The 5,000-nt window shown below is 41.7% G+C and overlaps 1 protein-coding gene across 2 annotated transcripts in view; it reads right to left on the bottom strand.

Annotated features, from left to right (window-relative positions):
- The window catches only part of LOC143282382 (aquaporin-9-like), a 38,713-nt gene that overhangs the window by 1,592 nt on the left and 32,121 nt on the right, over positions 1-5,000 (bottom strand). For both annotated transcript variants that reach the window (XM_076588001.1, XM_076588002.1), the window contains exons 7-8: positions 4,209-4,299; positions 2,821-2,932 (exon numbers count right to left, since the gene is read on the bottom strand). In XM_076588001.1, the coding sequence (XP_076444116.1) occupies positions 2,821-2,932; positions 4,209-4,299 (203 nt within the window). The remainder of the gene's footprint in view (positions 1-2,820; positions 2,933-4,208; positions 4,300-5,000) is intronic.

Below are 5,000 nucleotides of genomic sequence, written 5' to 3'. Positions count from 1 at the left end.
TCCTATCTGCAATTGGAGACGAGGACAACATCATCATCATCGTCGTCGTTGTCGTCGCTGCCTCGTCGTCGTCGTCATCTTTATCTTCACATTAATTTTCGTCATCGTCATTGTCATCGTCAACACCACTCAATCACCACCACCGTCGTCACTATCATCATCATCATCATCATCATCATCATCACCATCATCAACATTATCGTCATCACCACGACAATACACATCAAAACAGACAGTACTGATGCAGTCAGTCATGTGTACAGATACAAGTCTGAACAGCCTGGCCCAGCACAGTTCCCATACGAATGTCACACTCGGTGCGGCTGGTTTTACACCTTGTTGCTGTTGTCGTTTATATTGCTATTGTTGTGTGTGTCTGCTTGCGTGCATGCGCAGGCTTAGATCTTCTTCTTTCTTTTTTCTTTTTCTTTTCTTCTTTTTCTTTTTTTTTATTTTTTTTTTTTTTTTTTTTTTTTTTTTACACAAACCAATACATCTCTGTAAAAAAAAAAAGTGAATCCATGATTTGTCGATATACAATTTATCTATCACGAACATGTAGGACAGCAACAGCAGCAGCAGCAACAGAAGAAACACACAGACATAGTTCAGCGTTATACCGATGACCGACATCACCCTTAGTTCTTGTACATGAGTCACAGACAACATGCAGACGACACTGAACATGTATATTGACTCCGTGTGTTGGGACAGGGATGGAGACGCTAACGTTGCTCCTAGTTTCAGTTTCAGTTTCAGTTTCAGTAGCTCAAGGAGGCGTCACTGCGTTCGGACAAATCCATATACGCTACACCACATCTGCCAAGCAGATGCCTGACCAGCAGCGTATCCCAACGCGCTTAGTCAGGCCTTGAAAAAAAAGGGTGAATAAATAAAAGATAAATACATTAAAAAAAAATACTACCACTACTAATACTATAAAACTAAACTTCAGCTAACACAACATACATAGACACAGCCACGTGCTTTTTCACCCCTTAACTGCTGCTGACAGGTATGTCTGTGTCTTTCGGCACAGAGCAGTCATCCGAGATGAGGTATTACTTTTATGTGGGTCAGTCACCTTAATTTCACCTTTTATCAACAACCATCTACCTTAAGAGCTAGTCATCAGCCCCCATCCACATGGAATATGCAGCTTCTGTTCAAACGTGTGTGTGTGTGTGTGTGTGTGTGTGTGTGTTCGAAGGAGAGAGAGAGAGAGTTTGTGTGTTATCTTCAGTTTAACGTCTATTCACTGTAAGTGTTTTTAGACGGAAAGGAGTAATGTAGTGGAACGTCTATTCACTGTAAGTGTTTTTAGACGGAAAGGAGTAATGTAGTGGATAAAGGAAAGGGAATGCATGTGAATATTAGTGTAAAAAAAGTGTTCATGTTATGTATCAGAGGAAAGGTATATTATTATAAGAAAAAGTCTAAAGAGATTGTGGTGTGTATTGAATGAGGTGTCATTGGAGGGAGAATATGTATATGCATATCAACAAGTATTAACCTACAACAATGTAAATATAAATAACAACGAGTTTGTGTGTGTGTGTGTGTGTTCAGTGCGTGCATGTGTGAGTATGCACAAGTTTTTATATTGATATGTACTTGTATGTATCCTAATTTCTACTGTATCTGTGTTTGTGTATGATTTTCGATTTACGTTCGCATCTTGTTATGTACTATCCCCCCAATATTCCTTGTGACCCCGGTACACTTGGTAATAAAGACATATTCTATTCTATTCTATTTCTTTGTACTTCTTCCTCTTGGAATTGCCTTACGTTTTTTTTAACAGACACAATGAAGCACACCCTTGATAAGTGCACTGAAAGCAGTGGTGCTCTTCACTTCACACCCATGCCACAGTGGTCTCCCTTCACCAAGGCTCAGCAGCCGAGCAGACAAGTCAGCTGCAGAAAATGTCCACGGCAACAACCCAGGACACCCCTCTTCAGAGGACGACGCAGTGTGCTTAACGCTTAAGAAGAAGAAGAAGGAGGAGGAGGAGGAGGAGGAGAGAAGAAGGAGAGGAGAGAGGAGGAGGAGGAGGAGGAGAAGAAGAAGAAGAAGAAGGAGGAGGAGGAGGAGGAAGAGGAGGAGGAGAAGAAGAAGAAGAAGAAGGAGGAGGAGGAGGAAGAGGAGGAGGAGGAGAAGAAGAAGGAGAGAGGAGGATTGAACAAAGAAAAGAGAGAAAGTAGGAGAAGAAGAAGAAGACCTTGCCACTTGCTTGATTGGTTTCCGGATTCGCTCTGATCGTGACGTGTTGTAAAAGAAGCGCATAATTCACACTAAAAGAGCCCTTTCGTGTTTTTTATATTAAAGGAGCACATTTATCTACGGAAAAACAATAAGATCTAAACAACAATGTTAACAACAAAATTCACACTAAAAGAGCCCTTTCGTGTTTGTTTGTTTGTTTGTTTTTATATATTAAAGGAGCACATTTATCTACGGAAAAACAATAAGATCTAAACAACAATGTTAACAACAAAATTCACACTAAAAGAGCCCTTTCGTGTTTGTTTGTTTTGTTTTTTTTATATATATATATTAAAGGAGCACATTTATCTATGGAAAAACAATAAGATCTAAACAACAATGTTAACAACAACACTAAACGAACTGCTAGACGTCTGCCGATAAAAAAACAAAAACAAAAAAACAAAACAAAAGAAACAACAACAACAGCAAACAAACAAAAATCCACAAAACAACCAAACAAATAAACAAAAAGTGAGCGTGACTGTTAACTTGTTTACGCGAAGTGACTTTTCCATGGTGTGTTTTCTTTCTCTTTCAATCGCAGCTCACCCTGAACGAAAGCAGGGTTGTCAGCTCCTGCGTCCTTGACCTTCCCGTTCTGTGGGGGTTGTGCTGACGTCACTTCCTCCTTCAGATCTTCCACCTCATCGGGCCAGTGGAGCTGTGAGCAGTCACAGCAGGTCAACAGTTATCAAGACATCAATCCTGGTCACTGCTGCTGAATCATTTCAGTGGTGCTCTGTTGTGCCTGTTCTGATTTAACGTACGTAGGACACCAACAACTGAATCCTACTGACGACAGTAATAGCTGAGTTGTGGAGCCAGACTGATTGAGGACACACACACACACACACACACACACACACCCTCCCCTCCACCCGCGCTGTCCCCGCTCCCCCCTCCCCCCCCACGCCACCACATCCCCCAGAACAGTTCCCCAGTGAATCTGCCGACACCGAAGACCTTGAAAGAACTCACCCCAAGCACGTGAGAGGGGGTGGATGGAAACTGAGGTCACAGTGAGAGCAGGGCATGAAAGGCCACACTTCTCTCTCTCTCTCTCTCTCTTATTTATTTTTATTTTATTTTATAGATGATGAAAATGACGGTGTTGCTATGGGGGTCCATGACGGTTTGGGACTACGTGACAAGGTTGTAATCCACGCTTCTTTTATATCCCAGCCTCAATCAAGCCCGAGAGATACAGACACTTGCAGTGTTGGTCAGGAAGTCTGACTAACATACCCAAAGTGGGTGATACTCGACTGCATGGTCCCAGTCTTCCCGTTTTAGCCCACAGCACACTCGACTCTGTGTTATGAGCCGGCCGCGGATTGAAAAGCCCAACTGTGCTGAGAATTGAACCCGCGTCCTCCCACCCGTCAGTCCGCAACGCTAACCACTTCGCCACGGAGGCCCCTGCTGTTTTTGTCGTAATTGATGTTGTCATCATCGTCGTTGTTTTTCTGTTCGTTATGGATCATAATACAAAAGTGAATATACTTTCATAGACTCGACATAGATATACAAGCAATATTAGACGTGAAAGCATAACCACACCACCAAACTAACCCGAAAGTATACAAGATAAACAAAGCACCAAATGATTAAAAACGAAAACATACGATAATGACAACAACAAAACTCTTACCAAACTATTCTGAAAACATTCCAAACACAACAAGAATGGGTACAATTATTATAACAATTCCAAAAAGCAACACCCTATGCCCATACGCAGAAGCGATTAACCTCAACGAGATTTGAAAAACTGGCGTTTAATTTTTTTTTTCATTTCGAAGGTATGACAGGGTAAGGATCCACATTCACTTGCCTTTTTTTGGATGCTTGTTTTTTGAGAAAACAGGCTCATTTGAAAGACATCAATAACAAAGTCGGTGATGAAGGCATTAACAAGAACGGATTTGTTTACTCACATCAATGAAGATGTTGTAGACAGCCCAGGCCACGAAAGCTCCACAAAACGGACCGAATATGGGTACCCAGAACCAGTAGTACTGTCTGAACCTGCACACACACACACACACACACACACACACACACACACACAATCATACATACATACATAGATACATGAAATGCACACACACACACACACACACACACACACACACACACACACACACACACACACAATCTTGTTATTGTTATCTTTATTTCTTGTTTTTAACTTCTTTATATTTGGTGAATTATTTGATACATTTTATGGCATGGCCTCTTTCATTTGTTCTCTCTTACTTATGTTTCTAATGACATGTGTATATTTGGGGGGGTGTTTAAGTGAATGCTTTTAGTGCTATTGGTTAGCGTATAGAGCTTCGAGAATATGCACTGTAGCAAAACATCTTAATAAATAAATAAATGAACACACACACACACACACACACACACACACACAACACACACACACACACACACACACACACACACACACACACACACACACACAGTAAGCTGCAATTCATGAGGAGGAAATAAATCCCACTGAACACAAACACCGCCTTCCCCTTTTTCAGTGTGAACAGCTGGTTTCTTCACATCCTCTGTGCAGGGACTTGTTCTGATGTGGCCACAACCAGAAGAAGAAGAAAAAGAAAAAGAAGGAGGAGGAAGAGGAGGAGGGGAAGGAGGAGGAGAAGAAGAAGGAAGAGGAGGAGGAGGGGAAGGAGGAGGAGGACAAGAAGAAGAACAAGAACAAGAGGAGCAAG

Source organism: Babylonia areolata, chromosome 5 (assembly GCF_041734735.1).
Source record: "Babylonia areolata isolate BAREFJ2019XMU chromosome 5, ASM4173473v1, whole genome shotgun sequence".
NCBI classification, from domain to species: Eukaryota; Metazoa; Mollusca; class Gastropoda; order Neogastropoda; family Buccinidae; genus Babylonia; species Babylonia areolata.
The sequence above is the reverse complement of the archived record's forward strand: the minus strand, read 5'-3'. Positions and strand labels throughout refer to the sequence as shown.